Here is a 22,079-nt window from a genome sequence, read left to right on the forward strand (position 1 = left end):
TATCCACGCAGGTTTATTTTAGACGTGTATTATTTTAATCCAACCAGAAGTGTGTCATTTATTTGTATATATCACTGACAATATTGTGATTTCGTTGTTTGTAATACAAACAATATTTAGACGATACGGTTAGTTTATTAACGTCTGTCAATGATTCTAAACATTTTTATATTAAAGGAAAAAAAATGAAAAATTTACGCTTTCGGCGGGACTTGAACCCACATCTTCTGCAATCCGTTCATTGCTTTTAACAGTCTTAACCAATTGAACTACGGAAGCCGCGCCGGATCTCGCAAAGATGCGGGTTCAAGTCCCGCCGGAAACGTAATTTTTTCCATTAATATTTAATGATTAATATAGAAAAAGGTCAGTTACCGAAACGCTTACTCTAATTATTTATTAACTTTCAAGTTGATAGGATTTCGAATTTTCGATTCTAATAAAAAGGTCTGTAAAGTGTATAGAGAACGAAGCTTTTTAAGCACCTTTTAAGCATGGTATGCCATAACTAGTTAATTGTGTACAGTTCGGAGCACAACGGAGAGTCAATATTTGTACCTCCGTAAATTGTTGATAATTAAACGACAATCTTACACAAAAATACTAAACGCAGAATATGACTCCCTGAGTGTCGCTACGAAACTGCCTTACAAATTATTTTATTCAATTTATACATTTTTCATTGTTTCATACAGAAACTGAGACTGAAATTACCACTTAACTTATATTTCTCAGTAGGTAGGTCATAAAGTAAAGAATTCCATTCTTATAAATAAATATCATGCTTAGCTTTGTAGTTAAACTGACCGTGGTGCAAAACTGAGTTAACGCAAATAGACGAACAAAGCGCTTAGTTAATTTTTGTAGCGGACTTCATTTTAGGGTAACCATAAAAATATATATTATGCACCTGATTTTAAAGAGCATGTAATGAACCATTATAAAAAAACCTATCCTGGCAGGCAATTATGGTCGCGCGATAAATGATAAAATATCTGGCCGTCCCTATCGCACTTACTAATAGTGCGATAGGGACGGCCTGATATTTTATCGTCTATCGCGCGACCATGCTACCCGTGCAAATTGTTCAAAGCATATATTTTAAATTATTTAAAAATAGTTATTGGTTAAAAATATTTACATTCATGAAATTAGCACGATTGTGAATGCAATAGATGGGATTAGGTTAGGCATATACAGAGTACTCGCACGAAACCCGCATATCTTTAACAGCGCAATTCTGATCACATTTTTTGAAAGACTAGTGTCATATGGATTTCGCCTAGTTTCAGAGTTATTATTAACTCATTCTAAGTTCCAACTTTATGAAGAACATTTACTTATTATTTGAATTGACGTCCAAAAAAACTAAAAAAAATATTTTTTTTTCAAAAACCTTTCTAATTGTTTTAACATTTCTTTAATTCTTTTGGCCTCATCCTGTAGATTCATAGTTGATACGTACGATAAGGTTTTTATTGTTACTGTAATTACTTATGAACACTGAACCTGAACAAATTGATTCATCACAAATTATTATCTAATGGATAAAATGTTTATTAATAGTTATTTGTTATACAAGGGGACAAAGTTGTATTTTAACGCCGAGTGTGGAATTGAGAAACGAGCAAGTGAAAGGATTCTATAGTTGAACCACGAGCGAAGCGAGTGGTTCGAGAATAGAATCCTGAACTTGCGAGTTTTTTAACACACGAGAAGTAAAATACATTTGCACCCGAGTGTAACACAAAACTTTTCCCCTCACTATAGCGAGGAAACTACAACGCAAAAAATGCGTTTATCACTGCTTCCAGTAGTTCCACAGGTGGTAAATCGTCTTTATTACTAGATTCACCTACTTTTATCAATTTTAAAGCAGTTAATTTGACTTTATTCAAGGTCAAATTACTTTACCCACTAGTGGATAAAATGCGTTTTTACCCGCTGGTATTAAAGGACAAAACACGTGTTTCCGAGCTAGTGAGGGGAAAAAGGTTTTATTTATCTGCAATAACGTAATGGGTCAGTTAGTTAAGTGTTTCAACAATCCATACTAATATTATAAATGGGAAAGTGTGTGTGTCTGTTTGTTTGTCCGTCTTTCACGGCAAAACGGAGCGACGTATTGGCGTGATTTTTTAAGTGGAGATAGTTGAAGGGATGGAGAGTGACATAGGCTACTTTTTGTCTCTTTCTGACGCGAGCGAAGCCGCGCGTAAAAGCTAGTTAATAATAAAACAGAAACTAAATGAAATATAAGCCTTTTCTAAAAAAAAAAATCATGTCAAAATGATGCACGATGGCTTAGTTATGCTCTAAACTGTATGTATCAAGTTGTTAGTTTAAGACGTACGAAAGGATACCAATATTAAAATAACGTAAGTAAATAATGTTAGCTTTGTGAGGCTTTCCAGACTCAAAGGGGGAAAATAGCTTAGTTGCCGATTGAAGCAACATTTTTCACTACACCAAAGCGACGGAATTACTAGCTGGAAGATGTAACAAATATAATAAACGATATTCTTTCGAGTGTTTATTATAAATCCCGTGCAAGCAATAGTGCATTTCGTTACTAGTGCGAGAAGTGTGTCATTACTTCTCGAGACATCTTGCCACGAGCCAAGCTAGTGGCAATACTGGGGAAGTGAATAATGACATTCTTTTCTTGCACGTGTAACGAACGACGTTTTTTCATACAAACGCGAAATAATTAAAATACAATAACGAAAGAAAACTATTGAAGATTGATAAACAACCAGAACTTAATTTTCGCATTGACATTGACGCATTTTTGTCGACGGGTCTGGCCTAGCGCGTAGTGTACTCGCCTGCTAAGCCGCGGTCCCGGGTCCGAATCCTGGTAAGGGCATTTATTTGTGTGATGAGCACAGATATTTGTTCCTGAGTCATGGATGTTTTCTATCTACGTATATAAGCATTTGTTTATTATGTTGTGTATGTATATCGTTGTCTGAGTACCCACAACACAAGCCTCAGTCAATCTGTGTTAGAATGTCCTATAATATTTGCTGTATAAATATATTTATTTTTTGACAATTAAAAGTATTACATCCTACACAATTAATTTACTTCATTGTGAGCCATAAATACAATAAACATTTACGATTGCATATTTTAATTCAATCGACCTACATATTTATGCCACGATGTAGGAAATCACATTTATTTATGACTATTTTTTTAATCTATTAAGGTTATTGGACGTGCTAGCATTAAGTAAAACTGAAAACTAGACTAACATTAAAACACTCCGGTAGGTAATTGTAAAATGAAACGCACACTTTTTACGCACGTTCGTGAAATTCAACATCTCTAAACAAGCCAAAAAACGGGCACTTTATGAGCAACTGTATTAAAACAGACTTTATAGATCTAATTTAGAGACTTGAGCTTAGAGATGCACTCAAAAGCGCACGAGATGTAAATAACTTTGAGCTCGTGAAGTCTTTTCGCCTCAGCAGTGAGAATATAGTAGAGAGTAAAAGGCGACCTAAAAATATGTTATAATATCCATGTTTGTTTTGCATCCACATTTTATTTTCATTACAATTTATGTTAGTTGCGTAATAAAACAAAGAACAAAACGGATTAAATTTAGATAATAAGTAGGAAAATAACGAAAATACTGTCCGTTCCATCCAGCACTTTCAAAAGCGGAAGCCTGTGTCGCACGTGTATCGTACGACGACGTTTTTCAGTACAGATGGTTCTCCGAAGTTTCAACCTATAATATTAAAAATATATATATTTTTCATCACATCTGCTGTTTAAGTCCGTTTTTTCATTATCCGATCCGATATCGGATGTCGGAAAGATTACAATGGAAAAAATTCAAGATGGCGCCTGTAATGTATGGGATATCCGTCCTACATCCGATATCGGATCGGATATGTGAAAACGTACTAAAGGTCTCATTGCATCTATCTACATGTACTGAAGAATAATGTACTATTTTGTTCCCATCCCAAGGGAGTTATGGATTTAGTTTTAAAAATTAATACTATTTGCATTCGAATTGCTGCTGCTTGACTATGTGACAAAAGTAAAGCAGATATTGTTAAAACCACATCTTTCAAGAGTTGTTTTACTCCCTCGAATAGTGTCTCACTCGCGGAATAGCTATATTGATTTGAACCATGTCAAAGTTTGGTTATTCAAGCGAGGCGCACTCGCCTTTCACTAGATATGTATGTAGTACCTTTCATCAAACCATAGAGATGTTTTAGCAGACTTCCAATTTGGACCTATGTACTTCATCGCCCCTGCTGCATGCATGAGAGCTTTATTATTGCTTCATGTTGGGGTCTCGCGTTTTGTGTAAGTAACACATGTTGGGTACGCAATATATGCAGGTATTCGCTTAAATACAGCCTACAGCCAACTAACTTTTGAACTTAAGGGAAAAATATACCTACTATTTATTGTGGTCACCTCCCTTAAATATTACAGTAGGTAAACTTTTCTGTATTGTTGATAGTGGGAATGTCATTTTGTATGGGTTCTGTTTTTAAATTAGGTATACAAAATCTATAAATGATAATAAATTAAGTCTGTGGTAGATGATAGATCCAGTAGGGTCACGGATCTATTCTGTTCTCTTGAAGCGTGACGTAAACGAATCGGAATTCAACCTTAACATTGCTGCAGATAAACGTAGTGGACGCACTGATTTAAATATAACTTTGCTTATGAGTAGATCGACCAGTGACGATGGCACGTGCGGAGTGCGATCTGCCGACCGCCATCGCCATCTTCGTTTATTAATTGTATTATGATTGCTAAGAGATGTTTTTTTATGCATGGCCACGGTCTACAAACACCATTAAAATTTAATATGTTACCTAGTGCGGCGTTGGTTGGTTTGGTTTTGCTAGTTCCTATTACACCAACCTGAATCTGAAATCGTTACAATGCAGTATTTTTTTTTTCATATTCAGTTTGTACCTTTATATGGAAACATCACTTACATACTTATAAGGTAAAACTGACAGATGTTCGTTAACTATCACTTTTTTAATTGCCATGCCATGCGAAATGACAATTGTACCGACCGCCAACCGGTCTGGCTCGTTTCATTCAATATAGTGTCCATCGTAATATGTATGCTAGCTGATAGGTGTACAACTTGAGCGCAAATAATCCAAGGATATTAATATTAAACACGTACCTATTTCTAAAGTTATCATAGTGTTACATATTAACATTAATTTATTTTTATTTGTAAACAAGTCCGAGTTTACTAGGTAACAAAATAATGACCTTCTTCTCAAGCCACATTTATTTTATTAGTACCTATTTTAATAGTTCATTGTATTGTAATAAAGTTGGTTTTTTGTTTTTGAATATTTGTACCGGCTAGGGCTGGTTGATGGTAAGTTTCGCCAGCCCATTGGCCATTACACAGCACACGTCACCCCTAGTAGAGTTCTTTACTTTTACAAGTTACAAGTAAAATCTGATATCAATACGTTGGTTCATTGAATTTCGTAAAAAAGAACTTCAATTCAACTTAATTGTTTAAAACAATTAACAAAAACGGCTATAAGGATTTTGATGCCATTTGAAACTGACAGCGCATAACCTGGACCAACGAACACACCTTTGTAATTGCCTAATTAGTTTAAAGATATTTGAATTAATATGTAGAGAGGTCATCCTTTTTCTGCTCAGTGTACCTAATTATCTTATTCAACGCGGACGGGCTGGCTAGATAAAGCTAGTTTTGTAATGTGCAAACCAGGATGCCACCCGCCACATGTTGTTTTCTTCGGCCGTTCTAGTATCTTTCTGAAGGAACGACTGATACACGCTTGGAACATCCTAAACGAAATTGATTTTATCGTTCTGCAGATACAGTCATGCTCATACCGGCCTAGCCGAAATGACAATCGTTGACGCCTATAGAAACGCAGTCTGGCTCTGTCGCACTTATATGGAAGAGTATATTTCCAGGAAGATATTGCTAAAATGGACTTTTTTGTTGATGGAAAAACGTTCATGAAAACTATGAACCATTATTTTATGTTAATTTTGGGTAACATTTTGCTATTTAGTTTTGGTATAGTAGGTAATATAGGAAAATTCAACAAATATTACGTCATTTTCAAATATTATCCTTCGTTCATTCGTTCTGTTTATGCCAGTCCTCTTTGGTAACGCGGAAAATTTATATAGATACCTCGAAAAGATAAAAAAAGTACAGTCGGCGGTACAAATATTGCGTCAAAAATATTGTTAGGACACCCAAGTTATTAAAATAAATACGTTGGTAAACGCCATACTGTATTTATATTTAACATCGGAAAATGCGGGGGTGAAGTGAAATGTTGATTAACAAATAAATATTCGAGGAAAAACTTGTTGAATTTGTATTTTAAACCTAGTCTTCTTATGTATATTCTGTGGTGAAACACTTATTTTTTGTTCTTGCAACTACAAGTCTACGTTTAGTACGCTATCTGTTACAAGTATGTTCTTGTTTTGCGTTCTACCTATTCCAAGCAAAGACAAAGCTGCTATGTAGATATAGATGACTGAAATGAAATACGCTAATGACATTAATATTGTTGGTAATCCACACTTGCATATAGAACGGAATGACTGCAGAGGGAAAAGGTGGAAGTTCTTGGGAAATTTAGTAAGGTTTTGGACGATCTAGAAATAGGTACTCCATCAACAAGAAAGCATAATAACCTTTGGTCCGACTGGCGGCCGGCCTACACCTTTGACACATGTGCTGTGGCTGTGCTCGTCCGCGTCCGGTCAATCATGCAAAGCCGCATGTGAATGCTGGCTCTCTAGATGAATACATATTCTAGTTTAGTTCTATTGTATACGTTAGGTGTTGATCGTTCCCATTGTACTTTATCTATTATATAGGTATTTATTTATGTACTCATGGTTCTCCTGTTCACCATGCAGTAACGTAACGATGGATTGTGTGCGGAAAAACATGCAAGGTATGGCATTCAAAACATTGTACGGCTCTCTTTCCGCACAGACTTTATATTAGATAATTGAACCCTTCTTCCCTATGAGACGAGGCGTGTAAGACATATGGTGGTGTCAATAACAGAATAACTGGCCATTAATCGGTCATTCGCTAAGTAAAATTACAACTACAATGTAGTTTGATCAAAAATGCATATTTAGTATCACAAAATTTACAAGTCACAATTACCTCTATAATTGTAATTAAATACGACAGAATAACGATCTCTTTCAGATAAGCTTAATATATAATGCTCAAATCTTGCCTAAACTTCGACTATACATAATGTATACGTTAAGTACCTAGTCTAGCCATAAGTTCTGTTACAAATGAAAATAAACATATTTTTAAAATAATGTAATTTATTTACCACAAGTAAATGTTTATTTGTAGGTAAGTTAATAAGGTTTCTAAACAATATATTTTTTATTCAAAATGCCCGCCTTTAGCTATAATACATGCCCTCAAACGATCCGGCCACTCGTCTATAGATTTACGCACTGTCTCCATTGGAAAATTTGCCACTGCTACCTTCAAAGATTTTTTTAGAGAATCGATATTGGTATGGCGTTTAGAGCAGACCATGTCCTCTAACACTGACCACAATTTATAGTCCAGGGGATTTAAGTCGGGACTAGAAGAGGGCCAATCATCTGCCTTGATGAAGTCCGGAACATTCCTTTGCAGCCAAATCTGGGTGGTGCGAGCTTTATGACCCGGGGCTGAGTCCTGTTGAAAGGTCCAGTGCACATTTTTAAACATTGTATCGTTGAGTGGTTTAACTACTGTTTCTAAAACCGTATCCTGATACACTTTAGCTGAAATTTTTACTCCTTTTTCGCAAAAATGTATCTCAGAGACGCCTTTATACGACACACCCCACCAAACCATGACGTAAGCTGGATGATGACCTCGCTGAACCCTTCCAACTATCTCTTTAGCTTCTCAAGAGTTGTGTGCGTATACTTGAGACTATACGCCATACCAATATCGATTCTCTAAAAAAATCTTTGAAAGTAGCAGTGGCAAATTTTCCAATGGAGACAGTGTGTAAATCTATAGACGAGTGGCCGGATCGTTTGAGGGCATGTATTAAAGCTAAAGGCGGGCATTTTGAATAAAAAATATATTGTTTAGAAACCTTATTAACTTACCTACAAATAAACATTTACTTGTGGTAAATAAATTACATTATTTTAAAAATATGTTTATTTTCATTTGTAACAGAACTTATGGCTAGACTAGGTAGAGGTTTTGTGTTGGCCATTATATTTTTGTTACCTGGTCAACCAATAATGTACCTAACGGTAACAAGTCAATTGTTATTCCATTTTGTGTTTCTTTATTGTTACCATACTTTTAATACGGCTTCGTGTTTTATTGACAACGTAGGTGCACATATTAGGTACCCACCTATCCTTTGTTAATGTGAATTGAATTCTAAACCTTTTTGGTATTTTTAGATTTTGTTAAAAATGTATTTAATTAAGTTGTTAACTAAGTTCAACCGGGCGGGCATCAATCAATACCCGACCGCGTCTGAGGCCGCCGCCGCCCGATAACCGAGCCGATCTTACGGAACACTGATTTTGGTAAACACTTCACCTCAGCGCTGCCACCATCATCCCATCCACTTTATATCTCCACACATGAACAACCCATTCAACATTCAAATTATTAATATTATTGCACTTCTATGGACACTACGCTACGAGTAGCGGGTTAGCTTAGTAATATTTGGTAATATGTAATATGTTACATGTTCTGCCCCGTTGGTCTTGTAATATTCGTTGATGATTTCCACATTTCCAAAAAAAGTATTACCTGTTAGGTATATTCTGAAAGATTTTACACGTCTGACACACTTCTGTTTTCTGTATTTATATCATAGTATGAGCCGATGTTTTGACATGTTTTATTTGACACCACGTGACAGGCGAGCAAGCCGCACAGACCCAGTTTATTCCATTACGACTGTCAGTCTTTATTATGTCCAGTCTTTACATTAAACCAAGCCTAAAAGGGTTCGCTTTAACATGCAGCTAAAAGGAAACCGATTATTAACATATTGTTATTACATTAGAAGTCCATATATATACATGTTTTAAAGTATACATGTTTTCATGTATGAGTTTATATATTTGACATTAATATTATAGCTCTCAGAGTTGAAGACGATGGTTTTAGTGTAGCCACGTGAATGTATTTTTAATTTACCGAAAATAATCGGTCTGAATAAAACGGTGGGCAACACTAAAGGCGGCGGTTGGTTGAACGTCCCCGCGCTCCCTACAGGCAGTTCTAGTTTACCTCCAGCTCCAGATGTTCCTCTGTTCGTGGTGCTTTAGAGCCTTGCTATTGCTGTCAGGTATCAATCATTCCAATTTGATGACACTCGCGCTTTACTAGGAAGTTCTTTTATTTTTGGATTGGACTAGACAGTCTGATTATGTCTCACTGTCAGTGCTGTGACTCAAGATTAGCTTTTGTCTTATCTTGTTGTTGTTGATGTTTGTTGGCAATGTGTAGATACTTGAAAATGCACTGAAACGTACAGGGTAGTGTTGTGTGTAATGTAGCCATGTAGTTGCAGTTTCCGTTTAGGCTCTCAAAGCATTCCGGGTATGTAATTAATGCACATTGGCCATGTATGGAATGTGCGTCGGATTAACCGCTACGCTGCTCTGTGAGTTATTCAGGTGCAATTGCAAGATCTCTAATTAAATTTCATGCTTAATAGTACATGTTGATTTGTTAAGTGTCAGAGATTCTAAGTATACTTGATTAGCTATAATTAGGCGATTCAGTACTGAACATTGTAGGGCGGTCGGAAGACTGATTCCGTAGTATGCTATTACCAATGTAGAAATGCAGTGATCTATGTTTGTTGCTTAGCTGAGTATCAAACGTGTTTAGTTAGCTTTAGTTCTATGAGTCCTCGGACATTCGACTATCGTTTTTGTTACTGTTCTGTAAATGCAAATTTAAAAATACCATGTACCTACTTTCATTTGTGTTGAGAAAGAGGCTTAATTACGTGGTAATTGTTAATACAAGTTTTTGTTTAACTTGCCGTGTTTGTTGTTGTTTGTTTTTGGGTCAAATCTTAGAAGTTAATTTGGCCTAGTTCTTTATATTCTGGCTGGCAGATCTCATCAAGACGTTGGGTTTGGTCATTGAACTTTTGCGGTAGATAATGACAATATGTGAGAGATATTTATCTGTGAATTTATGGCTGTAAGAAACGGAAGCATGTATTACTACGAAACCATCTTTTTACATATCTTTTACCTTTAAACGAGCAATTTATGTATCAGCAATTCCCGTCAACTTTGTACAAAAATTAAGGGAAAAGTTAAATTTGTTTTTATTAATTCCTATTTTGTTACCAAGATTTTGTTGATGAATTGAGATTTTATTAAGTTTTATTTCGTCATTAAGGTTCTCTAGTATCTATATTTTCTTAATTATAACAATTATCCTGTATATATCTTACGAAAGTCGAATTATATTACTAAATGTTGGTAACAAAATAGGATCAATTAAAATTTGCTGACGTGGCATTGTACAAAGTTGACGGGAATTGCTGGTATGTACATATATGAGTGTACCTATATATATATTCCGGAAAGGCTCTTACGACGACGATAAAATTTGTATGTGGAAGTTTTCGGGAGCAAAATCGATCTAGCTAAGTGTTATTTGGCATAACGCTTTTTTCATTTTTTTATGCTCACCGAGCGAAGTTCGGTTTGTACAGATATTTCACTTTGAATGTATCAATGTTTGCGAAAAAAAATCTCGATTGGTTCAGGCACTGGTTCAGGTTCAATTTTGGAACACAACATTTATACACAATTTTCAATTCGACATTTAGTCTGATAATCAGTCATTCTTACTTTTTGTCAGTGATATAATTATGTATGGGCTTTTTTTTAATACTACGTCGGTGGCAAACAAGCATACGGTCCGCCTGATTGAAAGCGGTCACCGTCACCTATACTCAAGGAGTGTCACGTGCGCATTGCCAACCCATTAGAAACTTGTACAGTCAGCTGCAGAGAAAAGTAGACCCTCTTGCATACAAATTTGTATGCAGGGGGGTCTACTTTTCTCTGCAGCTGACTGTACACTCCTTTTTGCTGTGTTAAGTACACAGCAAAAACCAAAGATCGGAAAACACAAGAAAACACCCATTTGATTTTTGACACTGTGCTTTCAGATAGTTGACACTAACTCTTATGATAACATAAGAGTTAATGTTAAGGTTCTGTCAAAAAAAACATCGAATTTAACAAAAAGCGATATACCAGGTGGTTCCTGTTAATGAACCTAACGAAGTATGGAATTTAACGGAAAACAAAAAAAACACGGCGTATACCTTCGAATGTCACTACATACACTCGCCCTCGCGTTGTCGCAGTGCGTTAGTAATAATCGTACGAGTAGACAACACACAAGGCTTACTTTAATTTGTTTTTTTTTGTTCACAGAGGCATCCAACTCAGACCCAGGTGGTAGTGTAACCGCTGCTAGCCCTGGAAAGCAGAGAAGAGGTTTTAGCGGGTGAGACTATCGTTCATTCTCTCCACATTGCATGTAAACTCACTACTTTAACGCGCACTCACAAAATACATTGTTTACTAAGGGCACACCTCGGACATTGGCGATCAAATATGTATATGAAAGAGGCGCGTTCCTAGCACACAGTCTAAGCTTGTGTAGATGGACGCGTACTATGCTTGTATGAGTGAGATATGACAGGTCGACTGTTCGCGTTTTTGACAGGCGGTAACTGTAAGGTAACCGAGAGGGGGTGGTTGGCACTTTCAGCGGGGAGTGGGAGTGGCCATACTGTACGATAGTACTCTTTATTATACTGTGCTAAGGGACAGTGGCATCAACCACTTTTGTTTGACAGACACATCGTCACGCAGCAGACGTCTATGGAACTTTCCATACAATAATATTTAACGAACACGTTAACGGTGACATTGACAGGCGGTTTGGTGCAACCGACCCTAAGAGGGTTGTTACAGAACCTACTGGCTAGTAGGTCCTGTGACTGTGATGCACAGTTGCCCACTCTTGCGCTAATGTAAAAAATTCGGTCTGACTACTGCTTGATTTAGGAGCCACAGCTTACCAACGTATGTTGTTGTTGTAGTATCTAACAACAATAATAGAGGTAACTTGGAGTTTATGAGTCGTCCGTTGCAGTCAATACCTACCTAAATTTTATGGTATGGTAAAACTATCCGAACATTCAATAGCTCAATCAGCTAAACTTTACGGTTTTATCTTGAAGTTGAAAATGGATGTTTTCGTAACAGATTTTATATTTTTATTTGTCTGTCTTTTCTTACGTAGATGTTTAAAATTTTTTTCTTATGATTTAGAATCAAGCTAAATATGTAAATACAGGCATTTTCAAAAATTGGGCAGAAACCCAGCATTAGTGAAAGTAGTTAACTAAAATTAACTCAATGTCAGTTTTGTGACGACAATTGAGCATGAAATTTCAATAAAAATACTGCTTTTGTGTTAATTACATAAACTATAAGCAATAATCTACATTTATAACATGAAAAAAGTTGGTTTTTAGATAAATTTTATTGTTAATTGTCGTCACAAAACTGACATAGAGTTAAATTTTGTTAACAATTTTCACTACTTTTGGGTCTCAATTTCGGAAAATGCCCATACATACAATAGTTCCATATGAGTTCTTCGGATAGCAAATCTACGGTACCTATAGAAGTTTAAAAAAATACTCATATGTAAACTGATACCATACACTAAAGAAAAAGCGATCAATGGTGGCGAACCACTCAGTACTCTTATGTACTTTATATATTAAATTGTTAACGAAAATATTAACAAAATCATCTTGGGATATAAATTATCATTTACGTATTGTGTTGTAGAGTACTAGTTGTTTCTGCTCGTCTGTTATCGTTAGTCATCTTTTATCTTCGGCATTCGTTATCTAACTCCTTGGAAACGATAGCGTGATCAGTCGTTTGGTGGCGTGGAGGCGCTTGCACATGCTCGAGTAATGGACAAAAGATATTGTTGCCCAAGTTGCTGTCGAGACGTTTTCAGGTGCTTATAATGCGTGCATGTGCGGTGATAAACTTTTCACGTGTTTGTTTTCATTTGTGTAAATTAACATTTGTCTATAAACATCAATGTAAGTAGGTCTTGTCAATTTGTTGTACAAAATATTATTAATAACATAACTTATGACACTTGGAATTTAATGTAATCATCGCTCTTGTTTAGTATCTTGTTTCAAAAACTTAAAGGTATTTAGAAATATGAATTATCCGTATACATCCCTACCTAGCTACCTTCTATCGTTCAGAGGAATATGAACGAATAGTTCCTCAAGTTTGACCTAAACATGGTGTGACAAAATGAACGTTTGATAAATCTAGCTACCGCTATGTCTACCTCAACCATGAAATTCACAAAAACCGGCCAAGAGCGTGTCGGGCCACGCTCAGTGTAGGGTTCCGTAGTTTTCCGTATTTTTCTCAAAAACTACTGAACCTATCAAGTTCAACACAATTTTCCTAGAAAGTCTTTATAAAGTTCTACTTTTGTGATTTTTTTCATATTTTTTAAACATATGGTTCAAAAGTTAGAGGGGGGGGGACGCACTTTTTTTTTTCCTTTAGGAGCGATTATTTCCGAAAATATTAATATTAACAAAAAACGATCTTAGTAAACCCTTATTCATTTTTAAATACCTATCCAACAATATATCACACGTTGGGGTTGCAATGAAAAAAAATATCAGCCCCCACTTTACATGTAGGGGGGGTACCCTAATAAAACATTTTTTTCCATTTTTTATTTTTGCACTTTGTTGGCGTGATTGATATACATATTGGTACCAAATTTCAGCTTTCTAGTGCTAACGGTTACTGAGATTATCCGCGGACGGACGGACGGACGGACGGACAGACAGACATGGCGAAACTATAAGGGTTCCTAGTTGACTACGGAACCCTAAAAAGAGCATTTATTTGTCTAGCCTTATACTTTGCAACTTATATATTAATAGCGGGATAAGTGGCGTACACGAAGGGAGGCCTATGCTCAGCAGTGGGCGAATAACGGCTGAAATGATGATGATTATGATGATATTAATAGCTCAGTGGCCCATTTCTCGAGGCTAAAAGTTACAAGCGGAAGTCTCTTTCCAACTTGTCATATTAGACACTTGTAAATTGTAACTTGTAGCCTCGAGAAATGGGCCTCAGATCCTCGATACGTCTACATAGAATAACATAAATAATGTTCAGGTACAAATTTGAGTTGTATTTCGTACCTATTGTTGTTAAGTGTCAAATATGGCAATTGTTTGTTACGCGACCCGAATTGACAACAATGGTGCCCACATAATTTTCCATCAGTTTCCCTCGCTCTTTGTGGCGCTTCCCATAGCTTCCGGCTCTCTGTTCATTGCAATTACGTGGAATCCGGCGCCATTCCAAATTTAAACAAAAACCTCATTAAATTACACTCTTGATTGTTAACTGTAAGTTGACAAGGATATACTTTTTAACATTTACAATATTATCATTTTAGCAGCTATTACAGAGTATGTTACATAATATGTATGTACTTCCGCTGATGATTTGGATCACTTTTTTGATTAGGCCAATTTAGTTATTACTTAAAATAAATAAAGGAGATGTGTATCAAAATATGTAATCTTTAAGGGCACGTATTTAACCGGGCGACTAAATAACCATAGAAATGAGTATCAAAAATAATAGTTTGGCGACTAAAATGGGGCCTCAAAATATTTCAATATGAGGTAGCATTTTAATGTCGTTACGGCTACGGTTTATTCAGAAGCGAGTACCAACTATTTATTTGGCAACTGAATTATTATATTGGAAACAATTTAAGAGATACAGTTTAATAGAAAAACGGCTGTCTATTAATATAAAATATACAGTTCTTTTAAAATATTTATATAGCAAATTAACATAAAAAGTACATTTAAAATTTATACATCGGCACTCATCACCTGAGCTGTCATTTTAATAAAAAAAGGATTCTTATAAAATATAACGGTCGACAAAATATTATACTTATGGGTAAGAAATTAGGTGTTTGGGGGTGCTGGCAACTTCGTCTATACATACAATTAATTTAACTTTTCATGACGTTTACTCTATCGAATCTAAGGCTGGCCTTACGCAGTCTTAACATCACTCTGAAAGATAAATTTTTTTGGCAGGAAAACCTTACTCAGAATATGCTTTGGCATAAATCGTTCCGCAGATTTTATAATATCGACTAAATCTAAACAGACACAAACACAGACAGACAAATAGACAGACAGACAGACACGTCAAACTTATAACACCCCGTCGTTTTTGCGTTGGGGGTTAAAAATAGAATACGAGAGTCAAATGCCTCAGGTAGGATACCTGATGTGTGATGTAGGTATGTGTTATCACTACGTCATAACTTTATCTTATCGTCGGCATCCTTGCCTTGTCTTCAGATTATTATAATTATTTAAATAGCCAAATTTAAGTACATTAACTAAATAAGGTAATTTATAAACGGGTTGTGATTAAATGACTTAAATGAATAAGTACTTGCGTGTATAAGGTAAAGTAGAAATGATTTAGTAGATGTGAGTTGGTTTAGTTTTGAGTGTAAGTTGGAGCGCGGTTGTTTGATGTGGTCAATAGTCTGTTTGTTGGTAGTTCGTTCGTGTTCCGCCAGTATTTAGATTTGCGCTTCCTGTCGCGTCCGCCGCAATACACTACAAACTTATCGTAATCTACCTCTGATATGGATGGTTCTTGTCGATCGTTCCCCCACTTTATTTCTCCTTTGGATATACAGATATTTTACGATAATGTTATTTGTGTGGTCTAATCGGTAGGCGGTTCTTATGCGGTATATCCTGTTACAACCTAAATGTTTTTGTGTATGAGTGATTATTCGACCCTAGAAATGAGTTTTTTCTTGTGAAGCGTTGTGCGTGTTATCATGTGGACTCAAGTTGTTTATGCTAAGTAAGTCTTAATATAATTCAGATTTATTCAGGATTAATAGTAGCTGAAACTACGGGCCAAAGATATCTGCCGCCATGGTATATCCATTCATGGATATGGAGACAAGGTAATGTCTCTCAACAGTATCCGAACAGCTTTTTAAAAATGATCTACCACATCTACTTACTCTAAGCTTTCCACGTAAAAAGACGAACATCTTTTAGGTATTTTACTTATGTTATAATAGTAGATGGTTTAATACGCACTGATACATTAGCATTACCTTCAATGCTGATTATTACGAGTAGTCTTTACGTTGGTACTTAATCATACTCGTAATCTCAGCCCTCTCAGAAAACATATTGAATTGAGATACTAAGTACTAACCATAAGTTGATATCAAAGAAAAACAATGTTGAACCAACAACATTTAACAGTGGACTTTCCTTTCACACTTTCCGTTTTATTTTATTTTTAGTATTGCCAAAGACTTTTTATAAGGTTTCTATTAGTTGGTGAAGACTACTTATGAGGTTGCTGTTAGTTAGAGAACTGCCGATGTATGTACATGCTTACATGGCATCATATCGTTTAATGTAATACCACAGTATAATAAAGAGTACTATCGTACAGTATGGCCACTCCCGCTCCCCGCTGAAAGTGCTGCCCACTCCCTCTCGGTTACCTCACAGTTACCGCTTGTCAAAAACGCGAACAGTCGACCTGTCATATTTCACTCATACAAGCATAGTACGCGTTCACCTACACGAGTTTAGACTGTGTGCTATAGGAACGCATCTCTTTCATATATTTTGAGCGCCAGTGTCAGAGGTGTGGTAATACGGCAACATAAAAGTAATATAAGTGTACATAATAATTAATGACATTTTTTTATGTTATCGTGAACTTTGAAAACAGAAATTACACTTGAGTGACATGAATCAACACGAAACATTTGGAACTAAAGTGAACTTTGTAATTTGCTGCATGTTTGTCTCGCCTATTCATGACATTGCTTTCATTACCATAGTATTTTTGCAGTCTCGTTATAAGTGGCCAATTACCTACTAGAGGGTTGTCAGTTGACCAACTGGCCAATAACTACAGCAAATCGGCCCACTTACACGTGATTGCGTTAAATTGATATGGGGCACGCAAATGACCTCAATCAATTTTACTGCTGAAAGCTAGTATTTAAATAGAAGCATTGATGATCTTCAATGGTTGCACCTATATTAAAATAATGTACGTTTATAACATTGCAAAATCAGTATATAAATAAAATGAAAACTTACTACTAGCGAATACTTTAAGGCACGTCAGCCAAACAAACTTAACACTCAATTAGTTCAATTATTTATTATTCAATTTACAGCACGTGTAGAAAAACAACTCAAAATGTGCTTTAAATTAAACTAGCTTGCATAAACTACGGAATGGTCTGATTGCCGCTGATTTCAAATGATGAAAACAATTTTGTCGAACAGCTGAGGGGAATAATAGTAATAATTTAAAGATACGTATCTTGTCACTGCACTGAAGCTGTAGTAGTTTCATGTGTTCTGCCTACCCCTTTATGGGATACAGGCGTGATTGTATGTATGTTGTATGTATGTATGTATCTTATGAATAGGTACTTAGTTACTATCAGTTTTATATCTAAGCGCTAATAATACGGTCGTTTTAACTTGGCGATGTTTTGCTCAGTACCATACGAGGATATATGTATTACTGTGACTTGCGTGGTTAGGAGTATCCAGTTACATACTAGTGTAACTAAAGTCCACTATGGCTCGTGGTCGGACGGCGGCGGCGCGGCGATTGGATTGGCGAGTGCGAACCGCACATGTGCTTTAATTACTTACTCATCATGTAAACACTGTCAGGGTTCAATGAATAACACATTTCATGTTCAACAAGCTGCAGAGTTGAGAGGCCTTCGTGTCTAGAAATTTGTTCGCAGAGGGGGTCACCTAAGTCTGCAGCTTACTGAACTTAATTGGATCAAAAATTTGTCAGTTGCCAAGGTTTCAGTGTCCTAGTTCACTCTTGAACAGCTAGCTTTATGAAATTAAATTTATTAAAAGATGTACTTTTGTGGTAGTTTAATGTCAGATCAGTAGATCATATTGATATCAAGTACATGTTTCAACAGTGCTTCTAACAAAGCGTGCTGCTGTGGTCGGTTAGGGGACTGGACAAAATAAAACCAATAAATAGTTGCCCCATCTACTTATTTAAAGAGGGCAAGTGAAAATGATAAACTTGGTTTTTTAAATATAATTAAGCTGTGAACATAACCTATAGGAATTTTGTTGATATGTTAAAGAAGGCGATGGCTGGGAGGGCTGCGTAAACCGTCCCAGGGCAAGACCGAGAAGACCTCTAGCGGTGCGCAGTCCCCAGCGGATAAGCCAGCTCCGCTGAAGAAGATTCCTTCCGAGAAGAAACTCAAGGTGCGTCACTAACGCTTAGTATTTTCAGCTATTTGGCTTATAGCCTGCTTGACTACTACAAGTTTATGTATAACTTGTAAGTGAGAAAACTTTTGAAGTTCTGTTTAATAGTCTTCACAGAGCACACTGTAAAACTTTTCTCGAGTCCACAGCAAGCTTGGTTTTCCATAAGCGTAGTGACGCTCTCATTGAAAAGTTTTATTCCTCTTTGCGTTATCCCGGCATTTGCCACGGCTCATGGTGGCCTGGGATTCGCTTTGACAACTGATCCCGTATAAAAGTTTAGTATATACTTACATTAGAATAAGGTAATATTGGTCGTGGTTGTATAATGTGTGTGAATGTATTAGCTCCCGTACTCTGGCGACAACGGCCGCCTGGAGGACGGCGAGGGCGCGCACGGCGCGGCCGGCGCGCTGGACGAGGCCGAGGACGATGCGCCCGACGTAGAGCTGCCGCCGCCCATGAAACCCATACAGGTGACACAAACTCACACAATACTAAACTTACTCCTTTCTGCTATTACCGTGGTTACGCCTACATATTACCACTTTTCAGGATAATTTACTCCATTAATTCGGCACTATTACTTTTTACGTTTAACTGACAGGGTGATATCGGAAGGCGACTGATACCTATGGATTATCAGTTTCTTCTCTCTCCTTATGTATGTTGTGTATCAGATAAATTTTATATAATAAAATGATACTCCGTAACGAACAAAACGCAACAATTACTGTCACACTTATATGGAAGAGCTGTAGAGACACACAGCGTTACGTAATTGATAGCGCAAGCGATTTGGTTACCTCGGCTAGCCACCTGGTGCTTTTACTGCGATGTTACTGGAGTGTAATTGAATAAATAATCCATGATGTAAACATGCACCGTCGCGGTCCGTGTATAACGTTCGATATGAAATTGATTAAAAGTTTTCCGTGCACAGGACCCCCAAGCGGTACTGCAGCAGTCGCCCACCCCCACAGTGTCCACAGACGCCCCAGCTCGCGTAAGTCTACTTTTACTATTTGCCTTCATCCAATAACACTTATATGTTCTTTAAACCATTAAATAACCTTCATTTCCAATTCTAACATCGTAACTAACTCTGTAACTCTTAAGGGTCCGTGTAGGTTTTTAAGAGGTATCATGTTGGTAATATTTTCAGAATTCGTTGACCATGGAAGCTTTGGAAACTAACGGTGGTCCGGCAGACATTGCAGAAATTGAACAAATAGTCAAGGAAAAAATGGTTAGGTTACTTGATACATGTTGCATGTTGGTTTTGTTGGTATTTGTTTTATTTTGACTGTTTGTGAGTGTGCTTAGTCAGTAGTTTGTGTCGCCAGAAAGCAAAATTATGTAGGTGTTTGATGTAGGGCGGTATGGACATTTGGCTGACAAGAGAAAGGACGCTACATTTTATATTAATGAGCAATTAAAGTTTTTGATGGCATTCATATGTTTTTCTCAAGGACTTCCCAGCGCTATTTTGTTTGCTAATTATATATATTATGTAAGCACGGTACACCGTGTTTTTTTATAATCCATGCTATTAATTTCCTTTATAAATGGCTTATTCCGAAGTTAAGGTAGTTAATTAAAAATACGCCCCGTATTTAGGTAATGTATTTTCACTTAATAGTCCTAATGTGTTCTGGAAATTTTGCCGCATGCAAATGTATGGTAATTCCTATAATAAACTCCAAAAGTTATGGACGATATTTGTAAATAGCCGATAAACGAAGGTGATTGTTAGGTAAACTTTACCGGCACTACTTTTGATGCGGTAAACAACTATTATTTTATACAAAGATAGTCCTTGTCCCGATAAATAATGGGCAGTCTATCTCACGCGCAAGACATTGTCGCAACGCTCCTATGCAAGCCCACTGAGCAGGTAAACCTTTACCTAATTCAATTACGTGTAATGTTTGATTTAAAAAGATAACGGTTTCTTTTCTAATGGGTAAAGGAACCTTGATACATATATGGGGAAGTTAGAGCGGTTTCGCACTATGTCCGATCCGAATTCCGAATCCGATCCGAACCCGATTCGAACCCATGAAAATATAGTCCGTAGTTGACATAGAACTATTTCTATGGTCATTTACGCACTAGATCCGAAGAATACCGGAAAGAAATCGTAAGACGGAGATCAGACGTAGTGCGTAAATTATGATTTAAATAGTTCTACGGTTATTACGGACCATATTTTCACGCCTTCAGATAGGATTCGGATCGGACGTATTATATTTAGTATTGTCTCAGAGCTGTAAGAACCTCTTTTTGACACATGACAGCGTCCACAAAACGTAAACTCGCGCAACCTAATGAAATTTTAAATAAAGTCCTGTAATAATAGTACACAAACAATATTTCGCTTACTTTAAACATCTTACACGTGTTACATTTTTGCGGATCTTCGTTAGTGAGTATTTTACGATATTAGATAGATAGATGGATAGAAGCTTTATTTGAATGCTGCAATAATACACAATTACAAATGCAACACAGAACACAAGAAGAAAAAAGAAATCAAACATACAATTGACTTAAAATTACGTATACAAAAAAAAAATGCTTACCTATACGTACACTGCGTGCATTGCAGCAAAAACAAAAGGGTTCCGACTCAGCTATACGCTTCACCCTTTCGAGTGAGGCACTGATATTCTGCCGGTACCCAGATGACGTTACAGTTAAATAAAGAAATGTGTATAAATGAAGAAATAGGTTAATTTATCACGCAGGATTTACTTATTATGTCATTTATCATTCATTTTTATTTTTAACTAGTGCTGTGGCAGAGTCTGTCATTTCGATTCAAATGACATTTCAGTAAGTTGATAGAAATCGTATATTTGTTTAACCTCCTTGTACATAGGGCCTAATCGATTCAACCAATTCGAAATTAATCGTTAGATTTCGCAAACGATACGTCTTAGCCACATCGCAACATACTTCAAAACAAATGTGTCAAAAATGTGAACTTACAGATCCGGGACAATAGTTAGTCCTTAAGTTTAACTTTGAAAGAATATCCTGAATTAATTGATAACTATGCTACCTCGACTCTGCTGTTACTCAGCATTACGAATTATTCATGACGTAACGTGTTCATCTATTTATTATGACACTTTCCTTATACAGTGCTTTTATGCTGTTCATTAATCGATAGTGGTGTTTTGAGTCACCTAACGTCCATAAATGCACCATGGGGTATTTAATGTTTAGCTTTTGGTGTTTTAAGTAGTCTGTGTATTGTCTTATATTTGCTTAGTATTTAACTTGATATAAATAATCGCTTTATTAAGGGTGTCCGCAGATTAGTCTGATATTTACATATTTGTTATGTATTAACTATTATGTATTTGGTGTTTACTTAATTGTTTATTTATTGTTAGTAACGTTTTAATGTTTCAGTATGCACGTTGCGCTTTCATTCCTCATTTGAACTTTGGGCTTATCAATGTTTCCACAGGTTTGAACTTACAAAAAAGTAAAAAAAAAAAAAACATTTTCTAGCATGTTGTTTGCTGCATTTTTAATATTTCTCGTATAGGTTCATTTTAAATT

General features: G+C 36.3%; 1 protein-coding gene across 1 annotated transcript in view; it reads left to right on the forward strand.

The window, feature by feature from the left end:
• Positions 1-22,079, forward strand: part of LOC125241703 (kalirin-like) — a 129,160-nt gene that overhangs the window by 82,189 nt on the left and 24,892 nt on the right. The window contains 5 exon segments of the mRNA XM_048150300.1: positions 11,506-11,578; positions 18,374-18,500; positions 18,851-18,979; positions 19,447-19,509; positions 19,669-19,752. Of these exon segments, the coding sequence (XP_048006257.1) occupies positions 11,506-11,578; positions 18,374-18,500; positions 18,851-18,979; positions 19,447-19,509; positions 19,669-19,752 (476 nt within the window).

Source organism: Leguminivora glycinivorella, chromosome Z (genome assembly GCF_023078275.1).
Source record: "Leguminivora glycinivorella isolate SPB_JAAS2020 chromosome Z, LegGlyc_1.1, whole genome shotgun sequence".
In the NCBI taxonomy this organism is placed as follows: domain Eukaryota; kingdom Metazoa; phylum Arthropoda; class Insecta; order Lepidoptera; family Tortricidae; genus Leguminivora; species Leguminivora glycinivorella.